The sequence below is a fragment of the Mandrillus leucophaeus genome, unplaced genomic scaffold, assembly GCF_000951045.1.
Source record: "Mandrillus leucophaeus isolate KB7577 unplaced genomic scaffold, Mleu.le_1.0 Scaffold499, whole genome shotgun sequence".
NCBI lineage: Eukaryota > Metazoa > Chordata > Mammalia > Primates > Cercopithecidae > Mandrillus > Mandrillus leucophaeus.
Genome location: NW_012105353.1, coordinates 2,245,869 through 2,272,624, shown reverse-complemented (window position 1 = coordinate 2,272,624; position 26,756 = coordinate 2,245,869). Strand labels below are relative to the sequence as shown.

At 38.3% G+C, this 26,756-nt stretch overlaps 1 protein-coding gene across 2 annotated transcripts in view; it reads left to right on the top strand.

Annotated features, from left to right (window-relative positions):
- Positions 1–26,756, top strand: part of CDKL5 (cyclin-dependent kinase-like 5) — a 237,155-nt gene that overhangs the window by 75,711 nt on the left and 134,688 nt on the right. For both annotated transcript variants that reach the window (XM_011995813.1, XM_011995815.1), the window contains 2 exons: positions 16,901–17,123; positions 20,617–20,651. In XM_011995813.1, coding sequence (XP_011851203.1) covers positions 17,060–17,123; positions 20,617–20,651 — 99 coding nt within the window. In that variant the 5' untranslated portion in view covers positions 16,901–17,059. The remainder of the gene's footprint in view (positions 1–16,900; positions 17,124–20,616; positions 20,652–26,756) is intronic.

Sequence of the window (26,756 nt, the reverse complement as noted above, 5' to 3'; positions counted from 1 at the left end):
TCTGCATAATAAGAACCTTGGTCTCCCCAACCCCTTATCTTAACCCAAAGCATAGAAGGGAGATTCTATTGATTCCAGGTCTTTAAGATAAACTCTTTCAATCAATTGCCAATCAGGAAATCTTTGAATCCACTTATGGCCTGGAAGCACCTCCCTCCCCACCTTTGAGTTATTCTACCTTTCTGGACCAAACCAATGTACATCTTACATGTATTGATTGCTGTCTTATGTCTCCTTGAAATGTATAAAACCAAGCTGTAGGGGGCCAGGTGTGGTGGCCTTATACCTGCAATCCCAGCACTTTGGGAGGCTGAGGTGGGAGGATTACTGGAGTCCAGGAATTGGAGACCAGCTGGGCAACATGGTGAGACCTCTTCTCTACCTCCCACACTCCCTCAAAAACCAAGCTGTAGCCTGACCACCTTGGGTACATACATATTCTCAGCATCTCCTGGGGCTGTATCACAGGTCATGGTCTTCATATTTGGCTCAGAATAAATCTCTTAAAATATTTTAGAGTTAGACTCTTTGTCAGAATCATTGAGGTGCTGGGAGGGTGGTGCGCTCTGAGAAGGCATGGAAGGCCTATGCTGGCTCCCCAACCCCTCATACATTGCCCTGTGCATCTCTTCCATTTGGCTGTGCCTGAGTTGTATCCTTTATAAGAAACTGGTAGTAACCATAAGTAATGCATTTCCTTGAGTTCTGTGAGTCATGCTAGCAAATTATCAAACTTGAGGAGAGTGAGTTGTGGGACCCCCCAAATTTGTAGCCAAGTTGGACAGAAGTGTGGATAGTCTGGGAACCTGGGACTTGTGACAGGAATCTGAAGTGAGGGCAGTTTTGTGAGACTGAGTCCTTAAACCTGTGGATTGAATTGAAGGATACTCAGTTGGTGTCAGAGAATCAGAATTGGTGTTGGAAAAGATACCACACATTTGCTGTCCGGGGGGAAAAAGGCCCTCAGGTAAGCGCATGAATCTCCAACTTACAAATGGAAACATACCAAAGCATCAAGAGACGGCTCAGCTCATCATTAAAGCAGTGTGCAGGAGAGCTATAACTCAAAAGTGCTCTTAACCATATCTTTTTTTGAAAAATTGTATCCTCTTTGAGGGAAATAATCTATCTTTTCTGTTTTAAATCGTTATTATTTATTAGCTTCTCAAATCTCTTTGGAATTTAATTGAATGCTTTTATCAATTAATGGTCTTGATGAAATTGCTTGTATTTTTGACTATTATTTGCATGGCCAGAGTAATTTTACTTACCCTTCTGAAGTTAGCAGCACAAACAACTGAGGAAGTGCAAGATTTTTGCTTGATTTTTCTTCAGTTTCTTCTATATTTTAAATAGGACACAAATATCTCTAAATAAAAATAACTTCCTCCCAGTATATTTGGAAAACATCCCAGACTTCCTGTCCATGCCTCGCAAAGTTGCTGCTGTCTAGTCATTATTACTGTTTGTTTTTTCCCTTTGACATAAGTGACCCTCACAGGAATAGCTTCATCACCAGCTGTTTGGCCAGTGGTATTCCACTTACTTTGTTTTTCCTGTTTCTCTGAAATATACTGAAAAATAATCACTCCGTGCCTTCCCTTGTTTAGAATGAATTTACTCAATCGCTCTGGAAACTTACCTTGTAAATGGTTTGGAACCATAATGAAAAAAGAGGGTAGGCTTTATATACTTTATATTGGTGCCTTAGGAATTGACATTTATTTATTGAGGATTTTTGTGCTCATTTTCAATTTGAAAGGGTCCTAGTGTTTAGAATTAAATTGTGGGACTTGAAAGCTAAAAAGGAACTTGGAGATCGTCCAACTGAGGAGCCTTATTTTTTAACTGAGGAAACAAAAGTCGTCAAGATCAACCATAAATCTGATAGTTTGCCTTGGTGAAAGAAACCTAGGTTTCAGAAAATCTCTCATGTAGTTTGCAGTTTACAGCCACAAGGACCAGGAGTCTGGAGACTTGATAAGAGGGTCTGTTTTTCAAAATATTAACAAAGTTTAGCCTGGAAGCTGCCTTTGTGAATTTTCCATGTCATTGACAGTGTTTGAAATCTCGTGATATCTTCAGGATCAATAACCTCTACCATGTACTTTTATACTTTTTAATTAGTGGATTTTCAAACTTTTAAAAACAATAACTCCTTTTTTTAATATAATCTTATATTGAACCACAGTATACAAAAAAGATGTGATATTTAATTAAAATAGTTTTAAGCATAATTTTAATTTGTTGGATGATAAATTAATGATGACATAACTAAAATTTATGAAATGCTGATTAGAGTACTTACATATCTCACTTCTGTCTCTAGCTTAAAATATTTCAATGGGTATACTGTAATTCATTTAACTAGGCCCTTGTTGATGTGTATTTAGACTGTTTCCATTCTTGTTTTTGCAAACAATGTTGCAGTGAATAATGTATGTATATACTATGTGGTGTGTGTATTTGTGTTTCTGGGGATAAATTCTGGAAATGTAATTGCTGTGTCATTAGAATATGTTTTTAGTTTTGAAGGATTTTATCAAATTGGTTTCCAATTTGATATATATTCCCACCAGCAGTGTATGAGCAAGCTTAATTCTCTCATGCTCTCATTGACATGGTATGTTATTTTTGGTTTTTGCTATTGTAAAAACTTGTATCTTAGTGTGGTTTCAATCTTCAATTTGTATTATATATAAATTTGAGTAACTTTTTTATGTTTAAGAGCCATTTGTGTTTCTTTTTCTCTGAACTATTTGTTCATATCACATTGCCCATTTTAAAAATTGGGTTTCCTCCCCTCTTAATGAGCAGGAGGAGCCTTCTGTGTATTGAGATTAACTTTGTGATATAAATTGCAGATTATTTTCCTCAGGTTTTCGTTTCTATTTTTCCTGTGGTTTGTACCTTTTCCATTTTTATGGATATCTAAACTCAACCTTAACATGACCAAAATGGAACCTTGGATTTCTATCCTTCCCTTAACCTCCTTCTCTTCTAGCCTTCCTCAGTGAAGAAACAGCACCTCTCATGTCTCTCTACTCATACATAGCCCAAGCCCAAAACCAAGAAGTTATCCTTGCCTCCTCTTTCCCTCCCTCCCTGTCTCTAATCCATCCTCAATGGTATTGACTTCCTCTCCAACATGTCCCAAATCTATTCATTTCTCTTAATATCCACCGATTTAGTCCATCCTTCCTTTATCTTTCACCTGGGTGGCTGCCATGGCTTCCTAGCTGTTCTACCCTCAAACTGACATGTCTCCTTACAGGTACTGAGCCATTCTCTACTCTGTAACATATGTGATCTTTTCAAACCGCAAATAATCAGATTGTCATACCACTCCCTGAACCCACCCCCCTATTCTTGTTCAAAACCCTCCTGTAAGTCCTTATGTCCCATGGTAAAGATTATGCTTCTTGAAATAGCCCAACCTGCTGTTTCTCCAGCCTCACCTTGTACTATGTTATTGACCCCCACCCCTCCCCACCTCACCTTTGGGTCTTTTGTGTCACCCTGTTCCCTCCTGACTTGGGGATTTTGCATAAATTATTTTCTCCTGGAGCATCCCCCTTCTTCCATCAGTTTATGTTGAGTTATTCTACAGGCCTCAGTTCACTACTTGCTTTCTCTAAGAGAGCCAACAACTCTTCCTAATAGGTAGGAAACCCCTGTCATAAGCCCTTCCAACACCTTGTATCTCTTTCATAGCACTAATATTTACTGTTTTATACTTATTGTGTGAGTCTTTGATTAAACTCTATGAAATAGGGATCTTGTCTGTTTTCTCTACTGTTATGTCCCGGAATCTATCATAGTACCTGGTACATGGTTAGCTCTCAAAACATTGAATAATTGCTTAATTATAAATCCTTCGGTGTAGAGTTTACGGAATGTACTGTTTTGCCCTTTCTGGAAAATGGGACATTTGCTCTTGGCCAGTCTTTGTTCTCCTCTTCTTTTCCCTGTGACTTTCCCAAGACTACTAAATTTCAGCAATTTCATTTTGGAAGTCTTAAAGCATTTCAAACATGAAATTTATCCAGGTCAATGGTCTTGAATTCATTTAAATCCTGTAGATGTTCTTCAAGTCTTGGACTTCAGTTCCTTCCATTCCTTTTTTATGTGAAGGTTATTTTTCTTGGAGTTGAGGACAATAACTCAGACCACATTTTCTGACCCACATCAATCCAGCAAAATCTAGGTGGTCCACAACTTCTGTAAGTTTATTTTAAATTCGGTTACTTAGAATTTGTAGTTCAGAAAATATTACCCCAGAGAAACCATGTTAAAATTGATCTTTATATTTTCATGAAGATGTCTTCAAAACCCTTTTAACCAATAGGGTATCTGAAATAGTACAGTTTTAGTATGAACTCTGAGTTTCTCTGATCCTATTTTATTGAGGCAGGGTCTTGCTCATCGCCCAGGCTAGAGTGCAGTGGCGTGATCATGGCTCTCTGCAGCTTTGACTTCCTGTGTTCAAATGATTCTCCCACCTCAGCCTCCTGAGTAGCTGAGAGTAGCTGGGACTCAGGCATGCACCACCATGCTTTGTTAATTTTTTGTAGACACAGGGTTTTGCCACGTTGCCCAGGCTGGTCTGGAACTCCTGGAGTCAAGCAATCGGCCTGCCTCAGCACCCCAAAGTGGTAGGATTACAGGCATGAGCCAGTGCCCCTGGCTCTGATCCCATTGTAGCTCTGTTTTTCTTTTTCTTTTTTTTTGAGACTAAGTCTTGCTCTGTCGCCCAGGCTGGAGTGCAGTGGCACAACCTTGGCTTCCTGCAACCTCTGCCTCCTGGATTCAGGTGATTCTCCTGCCCCAGCCTTCCAAGTAGCTGGGATTACAGGCATGTGCCACCATGCCCCGCTAATTTTTTGTATTTCTTTTTTTTGTTTGTTTAAGTAAAGACGGGGTTTTTGCCATTTTGGCCAGGCTGGTCTCTCATGCCTGACCTCAGGTGATCCACCTGTCTCGGCCTCCCACAGTGTTGGGATTACAGGCGTTAGCCCCCGAGCCCAGCCTTAGCTGTGTTTTTCAATCTGAATCCATAGACCCTCATATTAGGAAGGGCTGGGAGTTTAGTAGGATTAGCAGTGCTGGGAGAAGATACATTGGGTTGGTACTGGATTTCCTACCTTGTGGAAGGATTCCGAAGATCAAGGGTAGGAAGGCACATAACATATTTCGTAGTTTGAAATTTTTATCCTAGTAAATTGTGTATAACTCATGATAATCAAGTATCTATTTTATTTAATAAGGGAAACTGAATTATAAAGGATGGATTGATAAATCAAATTACTCTCCACTATTGGGAGAATAAAGCAAAATGAAGATCCTATTAATTATGGGTCAGATAGTCCCATCTAGAAAGAAAACTAAGTAGGAGTGCTTTATCTCCTTGCTTGTATTCAGCATGGAGAAGTCTTTACAAGAGGGTAATTAATTAGGGTGTTTTTCACAAGGCTGTGCCTTCCATAGAAATGGTTTTCTTCTATATGTGGATCTTGAGTTTTAAGATGCTTTCAAACCATTTGAACTCTCTTATTATAACAGAAGTTTAGTCATGCACCAAATGTATTCCTATGCAATTTTCAGTGACAAAATGGTTCTCTCATTTGGATGTGTAAAAACAATGCCAGGAACAAAAACAAAACTCATGATTCAACTGATTTTGTACTCTCTTTGGGAAGAAGAAAAGACCCGTTGAGATGAAGATTATAATTTCAGTAACAAAGAAAACATTCAAGGCCCAGGCAACTCTTAAATTCAATACTAATAATCTATGAAATAAATTATAAGCCTATGTTTCTGTCAGTTCTTTAGGTACCTGCTTGTTTGCTAATACAGAAACATTGTTTAATTTTACATGTATTTCTTAGTGTGAGTCAAATCCACCCTAAAATGCATTTGGTTATTTGTTTACACAGTTAGTGGCTGGTAATAAAAAACTCAAACAATTTCTGAGAGAGTTAGAATCTTCATGTTGGTAGGTACCTTAGAGGGCATCTAGTTTAGTACAGGATTCCTTTCTACCAGGGACAAACTGTTTACAGAGGCCCTTTCCTGCCACTTGCGAGGTTCCTCCTGCAGGCCTTCTCTGTTCCTTGAACTTACCAAACTCTCTAAGACTCTTTGTACTACCTTGAACACTCTTCTCATAGTCCTGGTGGCTTGATTTCTTACGTAGGACAGATTTCTCTGAAATACTGCCTTCTCAGACAAGCCTTCCCCAGATCTCCTACCTAAAGGACCTCTCCCCTTCCCAACTGCCATAACTCTATCATAAGACTCTGTTTTATTTCCTTATAATACTTGTCAGTGTCTGAAATTATCCTATTTATTGTCTATCTCCTTTAGCTCCATGATAGCAGGAGCATGGTCCGTGTGTTTACTACTATATCCTGAAGTATCTACAATAGTGGCTGTCCCATTGTAGTCATCTGACAAGTATGACAAAAATGAGAATGATTGAATAACCATTGATGATTGATCATTTTGTTAATGTTAAAACCAAACTCTATAAAATATTTTAAAGAGGGTTTATTCTGAGCTAGTATGAGTGACCATGGTCTGGGGAACCGTCTCAAGAGCCCTGACAAAGTATGCCCTAGGCGATCAGATTGCAGTCTGCTTTTATATGTTTTAGGGAGAGAAGAATTGTAGGTAAAATCATCAGTCAGTACTTGGAGGATGATATGCATTGGTTCAGCCAAGGTAGTGGGGGATCATAGGTGGTTTAAAGGATTTTCTGATTGGCAGTTGGTTGAAAGAGTTAAGCTTTTTCTAAAGACTTGAAGTCAGAAGAAAGAAATGCTAGAGTTAAGATAAGGGTGTTGGCCGGGCGCGGTGGCTCAAGCCTGTAATCCCAGCACTTTGGGAAGCCGAGACGGGCGGATCACGAGGTCAGGAGATTGAGACGATCCTGGCTAACACGGTGAAACCCCGTCTCTACTAAAAAATACAAAAAACTAGCCGGGCGAGGTGGCAGGCGCCTGTAGTCCCAGCTACTTGGGAGGCTGAGGCAGGAGAATGGCGTAAACCCGGGAGGCGGAGCTTGCAGTGAGCTGAGATCCGGCCACTGCACTCCAGCCTGGGTGACAGAGTGAGACTCCGTCTCAAAAAAAAAAAAAAAAAAAAAGATAAGGGTGTTGTGGAGGCCAAGGTTCTTGTTATGTAGATAAAGCCTCATAGGTAGCAGCCTTCAGGGAGAATAGATGGTAAATGTCTCTTTTCAGACCTTAAAGGTGTCAGGCTCTCAGTTAATCTCTCCTCGGTTGGGGGTAAGGCCCAGAAAGGAAAGGCCTGGCTGCATTAATGGAGATTTGTTGGCCCTGTGACAGTTATTTTAAAATATGTCAAATAAATACATTTTGGGGTAAAATATTTTGATTGCCTTCAGGGTCTGCTATTTGTTGTGTGATGCTATACCACAGCCAGATTGAAAAGTAAGCCACATTATACTTTATACTAGGTTAATCATCTCTGATGAGGCTGTATGGTTTGTAGGGCATGAATTAACCCCTACTTTGCCTGACTTTAGGTGTTGTTTATAATTTGGTATCTTATTGCCAGAGTCTGATTTGCCAGTCTTATGATCGCCATCCAGAAAGAGGGAGTATAACGAGGTATGTCTGACCTCTCTCCCTGGCTGGGAATTCAGCTTTTCAGGTTTCTCTGGGGTGCTCTTGGCCAAGAAAGAGTTTGTTCAGTCAGTTGGGGGGGATTAGGATTTTTTTTTTTTTTTTTTTTTTTTTTTGAGATGAAGTCTTGCTCTGTTTCCCAGGCTGGAGTGCAGTGGCGCGATCTTGGCTTACTGTAAGCTCTGTCTCCTGGGTTCAAGCAATTTTCCTGCCTCAGCCTCCAGAGTAGCTGGGATTGCAGATACACGCCACCATCCCTGGCTAATTTAGGATTTTATTTTTGGTTTACATGTGTCCAATCACTACTGAGCTGAAATTTGTCTCCTTTTTGCTTCTATCACTGATCTTAGTTCTGTCCCCTGGAATAAATCACTGGCTCTATTCCATTTTTTCCGAAGTCTTCAGACATTTGGATGTCAGTCATCTCTCACTGAGGCCAAACTCACCTGGTTTCCTTACCAGTTCCTCATCTGGCATGGTTTTAGGTGAGTGGTCACTATCCAGGTTATCAGTTATTGGGAATTTTTGGTTTTGTTGTGATACGCAGCACTAAACATAATGCGTTATGTTGTGTCTTGAACTTCCGAGAGAGAGAACAGTTAAACTTTCTTGTTTAATGTGATATTGCAATGCTTTGTCTTTGATAAAAATTATTTTTTAATACCATATAAATGACGAAGGAACTATTTATATATGAAATCATTATCAGAAATATTCTCTTAAAAGTTTGTTTTATAATGGAATATAACAACATAGAAATACAGTAAACATAAGTATATACTCTAATGAACAATTATAAGTGAATGTCTATTTAACCATCACTCAAGACATAGAAATAGTGCCCCAGGAAGCCCTCCTGTGTTGTGTTGTATTGTGTCTTGTCGTCTTGTCTTGTCTTTCCCTTTCTCTTTCCCTTTCCCTTCCTTCCTTCCTTCCTTTCTTTCCTTCCTTTCCTTTCTTTCTCTGTCACCCAGTCTGTGCACAGTGCACAGTGCACAATCACGGCTCACCGCAGCTGTGATCACCTAGGCTCAGGGAATCCTCCCACCTCAGCCTCCCAAGTAGCTGGGACTAGAGGCGGTCGCCACCACGCCCAGCTAATTAAACAAACAAAAAAAAGTTTTTGTAGAGACAGGGTCTCATTATGTTGCCCAGGCTGGTCTCAAACTTCTGGGCTCAAGTGATCCTTCTGCCTCAGCTTTCCAAAGTGCCGGGCTGCTACATGTCTTTTCTCAATCTCAGTCCCTCCTTACAGGTAATAAATATCCTGATTTTTTACAATAAACACTTACTTGATCACTTTTTTACACAGTTACCACTTACATATACATACTTAATATACTTTATAGTTCAGCTTTGTCTGTTTTTAAACTGTATATAAAAGGAACAATGCTGTTGTATCAGTTTTCTGTTGCATAACAACTTACCACATGCTTAGCCACGTTAAGACACCATATATTAGCTCACAGTTCTGTAAGTTCCCGGTCCGATCTTTTTATTACTTGTGTTTTCTGTTTCATGAATTTTTCTCTTACTCATTTCTTTCTTTACATTTTCATTGGGCTCATTTTGTGGTTCTTTTGTTTAGCCTCTTGAGTTTTATGCTTAGTTCATACATTTCCAGTTTTTAGTATTTTCTGATGTATGCATATAAGATTCTCAATTTCCTCCTTAAGCATTGTTTTCTTTCCATGGATTTGTATTTTTGTTAAGTGTATTATGGTTTCTTCTTTGATTGATTTACGGATTATTTTGAGAATGTATTTATTTCCAAACATAAGAATTATTTTCTAACTATTTCTTTTGTGATTGATCAACTTTAGTTGTGGAAAGAGACCATCCTTTTACTTCAATCCTTGTAATTTATTTTATTTATTTATTTATTTTTGAGATGGAGTTTTGCTCTGTTGCTCAGGCTGGAGTGCAGTGGTGCCATGTGGCTCACTGCAACCTCTCCCTACCGGGATCAAGTGATTCTTGTGTCTCAGCCTCCCGAGTAGCTGGGACTACAGGCACGTGGTCATCACACCCGGCTAAGTGTTGTATTTTTAGTAGAAACAGGGTTTCACTATGTTAACCAGCCTTGTCTCGAACTCCTGGCCTAAAGTAATCTGCCTGCCTCAGCCTCCCAAAATACTGGGATTACGGGCATGAGCCACCATGCCTGGCCCTCGTAATTTATTTTGAATTGCTTTATGGCCTAGCATATGATCAGTTTTTGTGAATGTTGTATGTGTGCTTGGAGAGGAAAAAAAGATATTTTGCAGTTCTTTGCTATAGTTTATATGTTCGTTTGGTCAAGTTTTAAAACCATGTTCAATGTCTTCTATATCCTAATATTTTTCTCTTTCATTTAGTTCTCTTTTTTTGTTATGCTCTCTATCTAGCATTCCAATTTATTTTTATAGTTTGATCTTTCACCTTTTGGACCTTTCAGTTCTGTCACAATGTTCAATCTTTGGTTTTTATTGCATCAACCCTACCGTTGTTTTGTAGGCTATTGCTGATCATTTATAGGCTATCCCTGACCCAAAGTCCTTTGGGGGTCACTTTCTTTTTCAGTTGTTTCTATTGGTTCTTGTTCGTGGTATCTTACCTTGTGTATTTGGCCATCTTTGATTATGTACTGCACTTTGTAAATGAGAAATTATCTGTAGCAGTATTGTGAGGCCTGATTGATGCCATCTTCCCTCAGAGTGTTGCTTAGATCACCCAGATGACATCAACCTACAGTTCAAGTTTGTCCAAGGGCTGATTTATTTCTGTTTTTTCTTATCTTGGGAGTATATCCTGGGGTTTTGGCTTCAAGTGGTGATTTATCAAACTTTCTCCTTATTTATAAAAATTTTATTTTAAATGATTATGGATACATAATAGTTGTATATATTTATGGGACACATGTTATATTTTGATACAAGCATACAACGTGTAATGATCAAGGTAATTGGGGTATCCATCATTTCAAGCATTTATCATTTCTTTGTGTTAGGAACCTCCCAATTCCACTCTTTTAGTTTAAATATTTTGAAATATACAATAAGTTATTGCTAACAAACTTTCTCATTTTGAGACACCCTTGACTTTGTGTTCCTAATCTGTAATGATTTCAAGAGCAAGCCTGTTTTTCTCTCACTTTCTGGATCTTCAAATACCAGAAAAGCTAAAATAGTTGTGGGTGGTTTGGATTCTGTCTCTGGATTCTATTCTTTTGCTTTGATTTTAGCCAGGTAATTCTTCACAAAAGTGTTTGGAGCTTTTAAGACGTTTCTAAAAAGTATTCCCTCTAGCATTTGTATTTGTCTGTAAAGGGACATTTCATCCGAGATACGTATTTTGCCATCACCAGAGCTAAAGTGTTTTAGTTTTTATGCCTTAAAAAAAAAAAAAAAAAAAAGTTAATCAGCTATATTCATATAAAATATATAAAATTGCAGCTAAATCCAATATGGCATAATTTTTTTCCTCAGTATGAATACTGGTATTTAAAAGACCATTCTTGACATCCAAGATATGTATCTACTCGCATAATTTTTTTTTTTTTTTTTTTTTTGAGATCGAGTCTTGTTCTGTCGCCCAGGCTAGAGTGCAGTGACATGATCTTGGCTCACTGCAACCATCACCTCCCAAGCTCAAGCAATTCTCGTGCCTTAGCCTCCTGTGGAGCTGAGACTACAGGCACCCACCACCACACCCGGCTACTTTTTTGGTGTTTTTTCTAGAGATGGGGTTTTACCATGTTGGCCAGGTTGGTCTCCAACTCCTGAACTCAAGCAGTCTGCCTGCCTCAGCCTCCCAAAGTGCTAGGATTACAGGCGTGAGCCACTGTGCCCAGCCCTACTCACATTCTGATTCCCAGTTTTTTTTGTTTTTTGAGGTGGAGTTTTCACTCTTGTCACCCAGGCTGGAGTACAATGGCAAGATCTCAGCTCACTGCAACTTCCACCTCCCGGGTTCAAGTGATTTTCCTGTCTCAGTCTCCCAAGTAGCTGACATTACAGGCGCCTGCCACCGCACCTGGCTAAGTTTTGTGTTTTTAGTAGAGACGGGGTTTCACCATGTTGGCCAGGCTGGTCTCGAACTCCTGACCTCGGGTTATTCACCCGCCTCAGCCTCCCAAAGTGCTGGGATTACAGGCGTGAGCCACTGCGCCTGGCCTGATTCCCAGTTTTTATTACTCAGTTTTGACTGCCACAAAGAATAGTGAGACCAAATGTTCTTTTTTTGTTTTGTTTTAATTTTAAATTTTTATTTTTTTTGAGACAGAGTCTTGCTGTGTCGCTCAGGCTGGGGCGCAGTGGTAAGATCTCGGCTTACTGCAACCTCCACCTCCCGGGTTCAAGCAGTTCTCTTGTCTCAGCCTCCCAAGTAGCTGGCACTATAGGTGCACACCACCATACCCGGCTAATTTTTGTATTTTTAGTAGAGATCAGGTTTCACCATATTGGTCAGGCTGGTCTCAAACTCCTGACCTCAGGTCGTCTACCTGCCTTGGCCTCCCAAAGTGCTGGGATTACAGGCATGAACCACCACGCCCAGCCACAAATGTTCTTTACAATACTTACATACAGAACTTTTTGGGTCTTCTCAGAATGATTAATTTTTATCTCAAGTTTCCTTTGAAATGAACCATACCATTATTGGCAGAGAGTAGAATATGTAAATATTTCCTGGGTGTTCTTTCAAACCAGCCATAGAAAATGAAAGAATGGTTCGTTTTCAGAAATGCTCTGAGCATCTTTTACCAGGAATGTGACTGATGTAGATCCTCATATAGCTGGCTCCTTGCCATTGCCATCTCAGCTCAAATGTTACCTTTTTAGAGAAGCCCTCTCTGTCTGAGTAATCATTCTTTTCCCCTCTTTCATAACAAAATACAAGATAATAGTCTCGTGTTTTTTTCCACCAGCAAAATGTAAAGTTCCACGAGGGTAAGGACCTTGCCTGTCTTGTTTACCACTGTGCTGTGTGTCTTATCCTGAAAACATGGGAGGCAGTCAGTAATTATTTGCTTAATGAATGAATAAATGTTTATTTCTTCTCAAATTGTGACATGTTTTTTTCTAAATGTCAGAGTAATCCTTAAAAAATTTTTGATTCCACTGAACTCAAGTTTTCTAAAATAAGTATAGCAAAAGGAGGTCAGTGTAGCTGGAGTGAAGCCAGTCAAGGGAGAGACTAGTAGGAGATGATATCAGAGGAGGGGACGTCAAGGCCTGTGGCTCATGTGGATTTTGGTTTTCACTCTTAATGATATGGGAGGCCATTAGAGGGTTTTGAATGAGAAGTGACATGGTCTGACTTATCTTCTTCAAGAGTTACTCTGACTTCTTTAAGGTCTGTAGGAATCTGTAGGGATACTGAAGTATGGTCTATTCTGGGCTCTCACATCTGTTCTATTGGCTAAGTTAGTCTGTGCCAGAACCATCCTTTCTTAATTTCCCTCACTCTATTATAATCCTCAACATATTCAGTAGGGCATCCTGCCAGATCCTACCCTCAAAGCCTAGTGCTCTTGTAACTTTTCTTATCTTTCTTACTCTTTTCTTTTTCTTATTCTTTGCTGCTCATACTTGTAGTAGGAGGGTGTTGCTTCTACTTGGAACTCTGCCCTTCCATATATATTTTAAAATCAGCTTGTCTTAATTCTTTAGAAAACCTTGTTGGGATTGTGATTGGAATTGCATTGACTGTATAGATCAATATGGAAAGAATTGATACCTTTATAGTTTTGAATCTTCCTAGCTGTAAAATTGGGATAACTTGTTTAGGTGTTTTTTAATGTCTTTGAGTAAAGTTACATATATATTTGAAAAGTGGTTTTGAATATCTTTTGTTAAATCTTATGTGCTTTTAAGAATTATTGTAAATGTGGTTTTTGTTTTTGTTTTTGTTTGAGACAAGGTCTGGCTCTATTGTGCAGGCTAGAGTGCAATGGCACAATCTTGGCTCACTGCAGCCTCCGCTTCCTAAGCTCAAACCATCCTCCCATCTCAGCCTCTGGAGTAGCTGGGACTAGAGGCATGCTCTGCCACACGCAGCTAATTTTTGTATATTTTGTTGAGGCTGGATTTCGCCATGTTGCCCAGTCTGGTCTCGAACTCGTGAACTCAAGCAATCTGTTTGCCTCGGCCTCCCAAAGTGCTGGGATTACAGGCGTGAGCCACTGTGCCCCACCCATAAATGTGATATTTAAAAATTGCTTTTTCTATTTCTTACAAATGATCTTTACAAATGCAATTGATATTTGTGTATTAAGCTTATGTTCAGCTACTTTGCCAAACACTAATAATTCCAATAATTTATGAATTCTTTTGAATTTTCTGTCTGTTTTCGTTTCCTCTTTTCAATCATACATTTTATTCATTTATTGTTTCTTATTTTACTAAACCAGCTATAACCCGTGAGGATGTTTTTGTTTTTGTTTTTGAGACAGGGTCTTGCGGTGTCACCCAGGGTGGAGTGCAGTGGTGCGATCATGGCTCACCGCAGCTTCGCCCTCCTGGGCTCAAGCAGTCCTTCCTCCTCACCCTCTGAGAGCAGCTGGGACTACAGGCGTGCCCCACCACACCCGGCTAATTTTTGTTGTTTTTCTAGAGACAGGGTTTCACCACATTTTCTAGGCTGGTCTTGAATTCCTGAGTGTGAGTGATCCGTCCACCTCAGCCTCCCAAAGTGCTGGGATTATGGACATGAGCCACTGTGCCTGGCTAGGATGTTTAATACTAATGTTAATAAGTATTAATAGTAGAACTCCCTGTCATGTTTTTGTTTGTTTGTTAGAGACAGAGTCTCACACTGTTGCCCAGGCTGGTGTCTGGTGGTGCAATCAAGGCTCACTGCAGCCTCGACCTCCTGGGCTCAAGTGATCCTCCCATCTCAGCCTCCCACAACCATGCCCGCCAGTCTAGTTTTTTTTTGTTTTTGTTTGTTTGTTTTTTGTTTTTGTAGAGACTGGGTCTCCCTGTGTTGCTCAGGCTGGGCTCAAGCGATCCTTCTGCCTTGGCTTCCTGAAGTGCTGGGATTATATGCGTGAACCACTGTGCCTGGCACATGTTCTTAAGTTTTAAAGGGACTGTGTCTACTATTTCACATTTAAGAATGATGTTTGTTGTAGATTTTTGTCAGATGCCCTTATCAGGATATGCACATTTTAAAATCACCTAATAATGTATATATTGCTTTTTAGAAAACTTGCACCAATTTACATTTCTACCATCAGTGTATGAAAGGGCACTTCTTGACAATGCTTATCCACATCGTGTGGGGTATTCTTGTTAAAAGTTTCAGATTTTATAGGCAGTAAGGAACTTGTTGTTTAGATTCATTTCTTGCTTTTAAAACAATATTTTGTCTTGGTACCACTGTTATTCTTCTTAGAGATAGGATAAGCTTTTTGAAACAAAGCTTATTTTGAAAATATTTCAGATTTAGAGAAAAATTGCAAAAATAGTGCAAAGAATTTCCTACTTTCTATACCCTTGACCTAGATTTTCCAAGTGTTAACATTTTATCATATTTGCTTTATCATTCTTTCTGTCTTTTTTTCTCTTTCCCCATACACACTTGTAATTTTTCTCAATGGTTTAAGTTGTAAACACGATGCCCCTTTAAAAACTTTAGTGCTGTTTCTTAAAAACAAGAGCACTGTTTTATGTAACCGAAGTACTAATATGAAAATTAGAAAACCACTGACAACAGTACTATAATCTGTGAACATTTGAATTGTGTCAATTGTTCTTTATAGCAAAAAAAGAACAAAAGCTTTTTCTTGTTCAGGATGTAATCCAGGATCATGCATTGTATTTCATTGTCATATCTCTTAATCTTCTTTAATCTGGAATAGTTGCTTCTTGTTACTCAGTTGTTTCTTGTCTTTTGTGACCTTGACATTTTAAAAGAATACAGGCCAGTTATTTAGTAAAATGTCCCTCAGTTTGGGCTTGTCTCTTGCTTCTTGTGGTTAGATTCAGGTTTTGCATTTCTGGCACGAATGCCACAGAGGTGGTGATGTGATGCATCCTATCAGGGGACATATAATGTTGGTTTGTCCCCTTATTGATGATGTTAACTTGATCACTTAATTAAGGTGGTATCTGGCAGGATTCTTCAGTATAAAATTACTATTTTTCTTCTTGTAATTAATACGTATCTTGTGGGGAGATACTTTGAGATTAGATAATATCCTGTTTTCCATCAAATTTTCAACTGCTAGTTTTAGCATATATTGATCATACTTGCTTGAAATAATTATTACCAGAGTGATTGCCAAATGGCAATTTTCTAATTTTATCACTACATTTATTATTTGGAATTATACTTCGCAAAAGAGCTTTCTCTTCTCCCTTATTTATTTATTTATGTCAGTAAGGACTTTTATATGGGTTATAATCTGTTACTGTGCTTATTTACTTTGTTGCTCAAATATGCCCAATTAGGCCAGTGGGAGTCACATCAGTCTGACTCCTGTGTCCTTTTGAGGTACCCCTATCATTCTTTGAGCATTTCCTTACTTTCTGGCACCACAAAAATATACCCTAGGCTCCTATGGTACTTCTCCTAGCCCACCCTTGGAATCAGCCTTTTCTTCAAGGAACTCTAGTTCCTTTTATTAGAGCCCCAGCTGTGTTCATAGCTATAGGGGTATCATTGCTTCTAGGCCTTCTCAGCAGACAGAGCTAGGAAATATATGTATGTGAGTGCACATTTACACAAACACCTTTATATCTGTCTGTACCCCTGTATATTAAAAACTGAGCTTATATTGTTAACACCAACTCCAAGCCTTCTCCCTTTTTATATTTGTTACTCCCTTTTATGAGAATTAAGAAACCAAGGTCAGTATATTCACCTATTTGCTCTATCTTAGAACACACACAAACAAGTTTCATGTCACTGTATGAAAGCAGGTATCTAAGTAGAGTATAGTATTTGTTTGTAATTCTTTTTGTTTTTAGCTTTAGGAGAGTAGATAGTGAAAATGCTGTTTTCAAAAGTTACCTATGGTTAATTCATTTGTCCTTGTCCCCTAAAGTGTGGTTATATTATTCATTTCAAATACAGAGAGGTTCATTTGTTTGTTTGTATTCGTTCCATTTTGGGTTCTTCGCTCCTATTACTGTTGGTTTCTTCTTCATTTAAGTGTATAAAACATTAAAATGGATTGAAAAATAACTATACAAAAAGGTAAGATTGGTTATTAGAGTACTGCAAATATAAAATTTACAGCTTTTCATTGTGTTTGTTTTTTTCAGGGAATTGTTTAATACTTCATGATTGCAACAAGTATGTGAAAGTTCCCACCAGCCAGTGAGAATTTCTTCCTTCAGAAGGTTTTTGGTCTTACCGCGCAGCTTTCTGAGTTCTTTTGGTGCCATGTTTTGTGGCTTGCATCAAAAGAGGAGTTTGTCTTCATGAAGATTCCTAACATTGGTAATGTGATGAATAAATTTGAGATCCTTGGGGTTGTAGGTGAAGGTAAGTTGGAATTTTTGCATTCCTTGAGTTTTGAGCAATGAACAGTTAGTTATTCCTACCACCAAAAAGTTACTAATCGGATCCTGTTAATTTAACCTGTATCAATTCACATGTGTGTCTAAGAGTAAAATATTAAAAATAAAATTACTCTTAAACAATTTGGGTCTCTCCAATAAAAAATTAATAACATTTTAAAACCTTTTAAAGTTTAATAAATCAAAATTTTTTTTTCCCTTTTATTTTAAAAAGAGCCCCAGTGTTACAACAATCTTGACTGCCTTCATTCTTTTTAGCAATCATGAATTCCTTAGTCTGCATTTTTTTCTTGGTTACATTTTATTTTTATATCAGCTAGGCTTATTTTGAATAACTTAAATTTGATTCATTCGTTCATTCATTCGAGACAGAGTCTCAACTGTTACCCAGACTGGAGTGCAGTGGCACGATCTCGGCTTACTGTAGCCTCTGCCTCCTGGGTTCAAGTGATTCTTCTGCCTCAGCCTCCTGAGATTACAGGCGTGAGCCACTGTGCCCAGCTGATTTTTGTATTTTCACTCTAGACTGGGTTTCACCATGTTGGTGAAATTGTACTTAATACCTGGTAAATAAACAAATAACTTCTGTTTCTTTGAAAATGAGAGATTATGTTTTGTAAATTCTGAGGCAGACAATTTTATCTCTGAAATCAGGGGGGATCTTATAATCAGTATGATGTCACAGTTTAATTGGCAGCTCTTCCTTTCCTAATAGTACATAAAATAATGCTCATGACCAATGATATACCATTGATTTGATGAAATATGATGTCATTTTGTATAAACCGACTCCTAAAAAAAAAATCGTTTCTTCTGATTTTTCTTGCTTAGTTTTTGCTCTAGACTTAAAGATAACTTTGGAAATTTTGATAAATGATTCCGTTAACAGAGGATAAGTGATTGTAATTATGGTTTCTTAGCATTTGTATCTTTAAAGCATATGTTACAAAAATTTCATATTTCAGAATTTTCAAATAAACTTTGAATTCCTAAAGGACTGTAAAAAAGTTTACCTATGTGAACAGCAAAGCTGTTTTTAAGTTTTTAAGTTGGCAAATCCTTTTCAAATACATAGAAACAATTAAAATAAAGAGTTTAATCATTGGATGCTTGTTTCAAGGTCTGAAGTTCAAACCATACAAAACAAATAGATCTTTGTTCCTTCACTAGTCAACTCCTCTTCCATTTCTTCACCGATGTTATGTAAAAACTCATTCTCAGTGTCTTGCCTACCATCTGTTCTGGAATAGCCTATTTTATTTTTCAAAAGTATTAGAATTAAAGACCAATGTAATAAAGCTGCTGACTGGAGAAGGCTAGCACATAGGGTGTAACAAGATTAGAATGTTCCAGATTCTGGGCCTAAGTTTTTCTGGATTATAACTAGTTTTTCTCAGTATAGCCATAGGTGATCATCTTCTTTGGGACTGGCTCAAAATTACCAGACTGATATATATATATAGATCTGATATATATATCTCAGAATCTGTTACTTTAAGTTGTAATCAGAACCACCATTGCTGTATGTTTCTTTCTTTGGAAATCACCTCACATATTTTTTTGGCTAGGATATACATATAAAGTACATAAAAATCTTTCGCCAGGCACGGTGGCTCGTGCCTATAATCCCAGCACTTTGGGAGGCTGAGGTGGTGGATCACAAGGTCAAGAGATCCAGACCATCCTGGCCAACATGGTGAAACCCTGTCTCTACTAAAAATACAAAAATTAGCTGGCTGTGGTGGTGGGCACCTGTAGTCCCAGCTACTCAGGAGGCTGAGGCAGGAGAATTGCTGGAACCCAGGAGGCAGAGGTTGCAGTGAGTGAGCTTGTGCCACTGCACTCCAGCCTGGTGAGAGAGCGAGACTCTGTCTCAAACAAACAAACAAAAACAAACAAACAAAAAAACCTGTCAAGCAAACTCTACATTCTTGTAGTTTAGACAGGGTATTTTTCACCCCATAGAAAAACTGACATAGACAGAGAATTGAACAATTGCCTGGCAATTGTGAAGTTAAGTTAGATGGTTATAATGGCTGGTTCTATGCTAACTCTGATAATAGGATTCATCCATCTCTACCAAAGTGAAGGAGACTTGTTCAGGTCCCATAGACTCTGCTGGAGACACATTTCCTAATTTTGTATCCCTGAAGCCCCCTTCTCATAGATAAATGCAGGCTTGCCAGTCTGCTAATGTTAATGTTCTTGATGTTTCTGTAAAGCTCAGCTATCATTCATGACATTTTGATTCTCTTAGTTAGATTTTTCACAATATAATTTTAACCTCAGTTTCCTGGGTACCTCGCTGTCAACTCTGTTCTACTTCTAAGGAAGAAGTTTATTGCCTAGATAATAGGATAAGTAACCCCAAAGGTGTTTACTTGTTGAAATACACCAAAGACGGTGGGAGTGCTTGTGGCCTTTGTGCATGAACTGAGTCTTTATTTATGGCAAAAGTTAGCAAATCCTACCAGCTATTAATTGGAATACTGAGGCCTGGACTACCTTGCCAGTCAGGAGAGACATTCAGCTGGATGTGGTGGTGCATGCCTGTAATCCCAGCACTTTGGGATGCTGAGGTGGGAGGATCGCTTAAGGCCAGGAGTTTGAGACCAGCCTGGGCAACATAGTGAGACCATGTCTCTACAAAAAAACTTTAAAAACAAAACAAAACAAAACAAAAAAGAAGAGGGGCATTTCAATATCCTAGAGGAAGATTTTAATGTCTTCTAGAACAGATAGTGTATTTGGTGGGCTCTGTGCTTGAGCTTACTATTGGGATGTCATTAGCGCTTAAGGATTTTTTTGTTTGTTTGTTTTCGCGCCCAGGCTGGAGTGCAGTGGTGCGATCTAGGCTCACTGCAACCTCTGCCTCCTGGGTTCAAACAATTCTCCTGCCTCAGCCTCTTGAGTAGCTGGGATTATAGGCACCTGCAACTATACCCAGCTAATTTTTGTATTTTTAGTAGAGATGGGTTTTCACCATGTTGGCCGGGCTGGTCCCGAACTGAACTCAGGTGATCTGCCAGCCTCGGCCTCCCAGAGTGCTGGGATTACAGGTGTGAGCCACTGTGCCTGGCCTAGCTCTTAAGTTTTAAGTTCCATAGAATTTTCTGAGTTAATTTTCATTTATTCTCCAAGTTCTTGAGACCAAATCTTGTCTTCATAAATGTATAAGCCTACATTTAAACATATTGCCAGTGAAATTTTCTTTAAAAAGAAACATTTAAAAATACTTGTTGGAGGAAATGACTTGTCTATACTCTTTATAATAAATGTATAATAAAGTATGTTCCATTTGTATGTGGCTCATTACTGCATTATCACTATAGAATCTTGTCACTTTAGTGGTCATTATTATAACACTGAGAAGCAATGTCAATATAGCAGAGCTTTGAGTTCTTCAAGACCTGTAGTTTGTATGCATGCCCTTGATTGTTTACTTCTTTTTATTATAGGAGCCTATGGAGTTGTACTTAAATGCAGACACAAGGCAAGTACATTATTTTTAAAAAGAAATATCTGTATATGTTTAACTGTTTTGAAGCTAATGTAGTGCTCTGTGCATGTGGGCATGTACAGGTTGAACATTCCTTATCTGAAATGCTTGAGACCAGAAATGTTTTGGATTTTTTCAGATTTTGGAATATTTCCATATATATAATGAGATACCTTGGGGATGGGACCCAAGGCTAGACACGAAATTCATTTATGTTTCATATATACTTACTACATATAGCTTGAAGGTAGTTTTATGCAATATTTTAAATTTTTGCCTAAAACAAAGTTTAAATACTTATATGTGGAATTTTCCACTTGTGGCATCATATCAGTACTCAAAGTTTTGTATTTTGGAGCATTTTGGATTTTTGAATTAGGGATGCTCAACCTGTAATTAAAACTCTGGTTATGATGATGTTGTTTAATGAAGTGGAATTAATATGTGAATGCTGCCAGAAAGAGACTACTTTTAGGTAAGCTTGATCATGGTTGGGTAGTCCTTAGTTCTTAGCAATCACGTGCTATTTTTTTTTTTTTTCAACTGACCTATGCCATGCACCTCATAATGACATTTAGGTCAACAGTGGACAGCGTATACGATGGTGGTCCCATAAGATTAAAGATATGGTATTTTTCGTTTAGATAAAAAACATGTTCAGATACACAAATACTTGTCATTGACTATGGTACTCAGTAAGGTAACATGCTGTACAGGTTTGTCGCCTTGGAGCAGTAGGCCATACCATGTAGCCTAGATGTGTAGTAAGCTATACCATCTAGGTTTGTGTAAGTATACTCTATGATGTTTGCGCAGTGATAAAATCACCTAATGACATATTTTTCAGAAAGTATTCTTGTCATTAAGTGATGCATGACTGTGTAAGTGAAAAGCTGCCTAATGGGAAAAGAGAAAAGGTGGTGGGATGGGAAGAAGAAAGCAGGGCAGTGACAGATTTAATTTATGTTCAAGTACTTATGAGCAAAGAGAAGTTTTTTTCTTTTTCATGTAGACCCATTAACTTAGATTGCTTGATGCATTTGAATCCAGATTTTGAAGGGTAATAAGGTAGGTGTTTAGATATGAGCTAGGACTTAGGATAATAGTGTAGATTATGATTACTGGCTATAGTTGATTACCCTTGAACAGCTGTGAAATGAACCTTACTGGAAATTATTTTACTATGATAATAATTACAAATTATTCAGAGAAGTTATTTGAAGTTTCCATAGCTGTTGTTCAGTGGTAAGCATGTTTTACTAGGAGAGTAACTTTCAGATGGCAAGTGTTGAAACTGTAACAAACATTAGATTAAATATTTTTCTATTATGGCATACCTAGTCTGAGTATTTGGCTTCATTTGCATATAATTTGTTAAGACGAAGGTTTTAAGTTTTTTCGTGATATTTTAGAATGATATAATTTATGTCTGTGATGATTTTAGCAATTTAACCCAAAACATTTAAACTCCTGAATCTGTCATCTATTGAAAATAATATGTGTGTGTATGTATGTAAATACGCACACAAATAAATAAAGATGATACTCTTATATTTGCTTTTCCTTTTGTACAAAATACCACCTGCCGTTTGGATTTAAGCCTTCGTGACAGTTAATGTATTTTTGTGTTTAGATCACAGATCTCTTACTTCCATGCAGTGGCTTTTGTATTCTTCTTGAAATTGGATGTTTGAACTATTTTATGTGAATAATAGTTATCTGAAGATCTCTTTGCCATTAAATTTTCAAAAATGGTTTGAATACTATTGGTTCTTGATTAAGGATGATTAAGAATTTAAAACAATAAATATAATAAATTTAGCACCTTGAACACCTTGCTAAGAAATGTTATTGTAGTTTGAAATTAAACAAATGAAAACCTCCCTAATAAAATGCTAAATGCTATACTTTTAATGACTTGCCTTTAGTTATAAATTTCTGAAGCTTAAAAAAAATTCCTGGGTGGATATTACTTGGGAGAAATAGGTTATTAGTTTCCAAGTTAAATTTGACTTTTTCCCGAACATAAAACCACCTTTTATACAATGGCTCTGTTTATGCAACATTGCAAATGGAAGCTTCAGTTCTTCTAATCTTGGGTTTTAAAACTCAAAGATTTATGAGATATATACATACCTTACATATGTACATACACATATGCATATATATATTATACATATACGTATATCTGATATATATTACACATCATGTACAGAGTCCAAATGTTTTCTCCTAGTCATTGTCCTACTTCAACCTGTGACCTTTTTCTCTATACTTTCTTGTAACTTTAAGCTCTCCCTCTGCCGTTTATATAAAAATAGTTTATTATTTAAATATATTGTTTTTATCTTTCTATTTACTCATTTGTTAAAATGGTTGTTTCGTATACCTGGCTCTCAAAACACACACTGTTAGTGCCAGCAGGATGGGCCCAGTGTGAAAGTGGATGAGAATGGACATCTCTGCTCTTAGGAAACCAACTCTAAATGTGAACTCTGATTTTTAGTTACTGTGTATAGGGCACTTTGAATTACAAGGATAAATAAACCATACTTTTCTTGCCTTTATATGGCTTATGGTCTGTCTGAAGAGATAGAAGAATAGATACTTAAAAAACAAACAAACAAACAAACAAACACAAGCCTGTGAGGTTGCTGCAAATGAGATACATCTAAAACATTTCTCTCTTTGCTGTCCTTCACTACATGAGGTCACACACCAGCTCTTTAAGTGTTGTTGATTTCTCCTTGCATGTGTCTAAAAAGATATCACTGGATGGAAAATTTAAAGCATAAATTAGTGCCTATCTCAGAGTATTATAAAACTCTTTTTTAGAATCTGCAGCTGTTTAGTCATTAGGCTTGTTATAGATAGTATATCCTTTTCCCAGCTAAAATCAGACCTTCAAATCTATATTCCATTATCCAAAAATAGAGAATTTGATGCTTCTGGTAAGATTGACGCTTTAGGGTCAAACAACGGATTGTTATGAAACTCATATTATAATTAAAAATGTATATAATCTTCCCGATTGTACTTATATATAATCAGGCCAATATATTTTGCATACCTTTAAAAATTTAGTGAAATGTTTATAAAAATGTCTAAGTCAGGTCTGTGTGATTGTTTATGCATAAATTGGGTATCTTTTTGAAAAGGTTGACTGTGGGTGTATATATAAATAAATAATTCTTAGCATGTTTTATATTTGTACAAGTGTAGAAGAAAGTCACTGTTTTAATCTGTGTACTGTCGCAATAATTGAGAGGTCATGCTGACAAATAGGTGTATTTTGTCTTTTGTGCATAGAATATGATGTTGGGCTGATCCAGACCAAAGATTATACTTCCTAATTTACTGAAATTAATGCTGCTCAATTTCAAAGCAAAAATATAGCTCGTACGATTTTTTTTGACAGCTAAACAAAATTAAGCTGTATGTATTAATTGTATATATAATAAGTTGTTATATATACACATTGACATGCATATGAAATCTCTTGGCAGTGACTAAGCTTCTTTTTAGGACTCATTGTGACTACTCACATTTGAAAGATGTTCTAGGCCGGGCACAGTGGCTCACACCTGTAATCCCAGCATGTTGGGAGGCCAAGGTGGGCAGATCACCTGAGGTCAGGAGTTGAAGACCAGCCTGGCCAACGTGGTAAAACGCAGTCTCTAGTAAAAATACAAAAATTAGCCGGGCATGGGGGCGCATGCCTTTAGTCCCAGCTACTCGGGAGGCTGAGGCAGGAGAATCACTTGAACCTGGGAGGTGGAGGTTGCAGTGAGCCAAGATCACACCACTGCACTCCAGCCTGGGCAACAGAGAGAGACTCTGTCGCAAAAAAAAAAAAAAAAAAAAAAGATATTCTGGTTTGGACCTTTACCCTGCAGATATGCATAGTTAATTATCTTTTTATTTGTATGCGTGTTTCTGTTCCCTCCTCCTCCCCGCAGACGAAGTCTCTCTCTCACCCAGGCTGGAGTGCAGTGGTGTGATCTCGGCTCACTGCAACCTCCACCTCATGGGTTCAAGCGATTCTCGTGCCTCAGTCTCCCGAGTATCTGGGACTACAGGCATGCACCACCATGCCCGGCTAATTTTTGTATTTTTAGTAGAGATGGGGTTTCATTACATTGGCCAGGCTGGTCTCAGACTCTTGACCTCAAGTGATCTGCCCACCTCCACCTCCTGAAGTGCTGGGACTACAGGCGTGAACCACCGCACCCAGCCTTGTGTATCTGTTTTAAAGTGCCTATGAGATCGGCATGTTTTATAGCATGGTTTTCTTAGCAAAAACCCAAAAAGGTCATGCTTACAACAAGGCAAGGATAATTGAATGGGGTTGAAATAAAGACATTCAATTAGAGCTTGAGGAAAGTGGGCTTGTACGGCTTGATAGAGAGAGGCTGGAGGGTGATGCTCATTGGGCCCAGGACAGGAAAGTGGTGATGCATATAATTCATTTCCTGTGACTGTGGTTGACTTATGAGAAGTTTTTGTTTGTTTTGAAGCAGTAGGTGACATATGCTTTTGAGATAGCTGGTTATACAAAGCTGTGAACATCCAGCATTGGAGTACAGCCTGTAAGTGTTCAATAAATAATAATCTTACATTAGAGGACTGAAGATGAAGGATGCAGTAGAGAGCTGTTGCAGAGTAGCAGGGACCTGGTACTTGTGGAGGGATGAAAGATGATCCCAGGGACTTGAATGTGGTAAACTAGAAGCTTTGGTATTATTTATCTGACTGGGAAACTTATAAAAGATATATGAGTTTGGGGGGAGAAATAATGAGTTTGGCTTTAATAAAGAATAAAAATGGCAGCAGAATATAAAACCTAATATTAACAAATACTACCTATTGAGCATCTACCACATACTAGACACTCTGCTAGATGTCTCAATCACTACAACAAGATAACTCTATTCTTAGCCTCATTTTACAGATGAGGAGACTGAGTCTCAGAGGGTCTATGTAATAGGGCCAAAATCATGTGGCTGATAAATTGTGGAACTAGGCTTTGATCTGACTCCAGAAATAGCTAACTTGAGCATGAGATAGGAGCTGTCTCGTCTCGTCTCGTCTCGTCTCGTCTCTTCTCTTCTCTTCTGTCTCTGTCTGTCTGTCTGTCTCTCTCTCTCTCTCTCTCTTGCCCAGGTTGGAGTGCAGTGGCACCATCTCTGCTCACTGCAACCTCTGCTTCCCGGTTTCAAACAATTCTTGTGCCTCAGCTTCCCAAGTAGCTAGGATTACAGGCATGAGCCACCATCATGCCTGGCTAATTTTTGTATTTTTAATAGAGATGGGGTTTCACCATGTTGGCCATGCTGATCTTGAATTCCTGACCTCAAGTGATCCACCTCCCTCAGCCTCTCAAAGTGCTGGGATGACAGGCGTGAGCCATTGTGCCCGGCCTACTTTTTTTTTTTTTAATTGCTAAACAATTTTAAGAAGATACTTGAGGAAAAAGATCTGTCTCCTCTTAGAGAGGCACTCATAGAGAACCATTGTGTGTGGTTTCTGCTCTTGTCCTGGGTTTTGTTGCTGACCCAATTAATTGTAGAACAGTGTCTGGAACACTGAAATAGTCTCACCCAAATTCTAATTCTTTGTATTTTAATATTTTGTATTTGAGATTTTGCTAGACTGTTGATACCGGAAAAACTACAAATGCTGCTGTTGTCTTTTCTTTTCTAGTAAGATAGGGTCTCACTATGTTGACCAGGCTGGTCTCGAACTCCTAGCCTCAAGCAGTCCTCCCATCTTGGCCTCCCAAAGTGCTGGGATTACAGGCATGAGCCACTTCTGTTGTCTTTTTATCTATTAAAGAAATTGTGTCATTTTCCATGCTGATCTGACTGTGGGTGTGTGTGTGACGGAGTTTTGCTCTTGTTACCCAGGCTAGAGTCCAATGGCACAATCTCAGCTCACTGCAACCTCCACCTCCTGGGTTCAAGTGATCTCCTGCCTCAGCCTCCCGAGTAGCTGGGATTATAGGCATGCACCACCACACTGACTGATTTTTTTGTATTTTTAGCAGAGACAGGGTCTCACCATGTTTGTCAGGCTGGTCTTGAACCCCTGACCTCATGT